Source organism: Nematocida parisii, assembly GCF_000250985.1.
Source record: "Nematocida parisii ERTm1 unplaced genomic scaffold supercont1.38, whole genome shotgun sequence".
Lineage (NCBI taxonomy): Eukaryota > Fungi > Microsporidia > Nematocida > Nematocida parisii.
The window spans coordinates 1-682 of NW_013524683.1; the positions used below are offsets into that span (position 1 = coordinate 1).

The window sequence follows — 682 nt, forward strand, 5'->3', positions numbered from 1 at the left end:
CCGAGATGCAGCGCATAGAGTACCCAGAGCAGAGTAAGCTCGCAGAGGAAACACCAGAGCAAGCTTCACATGAAGAGCACTCAGAGTCTCTTGCTTTAGTAGTGTCTGACTCATGCGAGCAGTCTGAAGACCTGTCTGTCGAGAATGCATCAGTTTATGCAGAGGAAGCAACCGCACAGACCGAGCCAGAGGAGCTCTTGTTAGAGCCCTACTCTCTTGCGAGTGCAGAAGAGCTGATGGATAATCCTCTCTTCCGGAGGCAGAGGGAGAAATATCTCCTGAGCACTGGCCAGCCTGAACAAGTTGTTCTATAACCCGAATAATCCCAAACAACAACCTGAAATATGTACACACGCGCTGTCGTGCACTCTCCTGGGCAGGAAAGGAGTGCCATGCACATGCACCGTGTATTGCTATAGAATAAATTATCAGAACTGCGTATTCATTCGTATTGTATGCACTGCACCCATATACAGGCACTCTGCATTTACTTCTTTTAATTTATTACACAGTTCATTTTCTGTCTATTGTCTCTTCTATACACTCTCTATATGCTACTAAGATTACTAGTTGTTTCTCACGCCTTCTCTTTTATTATGCCACACAATCGCATGAAGTGCCCCCTGCCACCTCGTATACAGTCTGCACATGCATATTAGTGTGTGTGCATGCTCAGTCTATG

General features: G+C 46.0%; 1 protein-coding gene across 1 annotated transcript; it reads left to right on the forward strand.

The window, feature by feature from the left end:
• Nucleotides 1–3: 3 nt before the first annotated feature.
• Nucleotides 4–438, forward strand: NEPG_02659 (uncharacterized protein; the record flags this gene model as incomplete). The annotated part of the gene is made up of 1 exon (XM_013205032.1): nucleotides 4–438. A coding segment is annotated over one exon (311 nt), but the record flags the coding sequence as incomplete, so codon positions are not given.
• Between the last annotated feature and the right edge of the window lie 244 nt (nucleotides 439–682).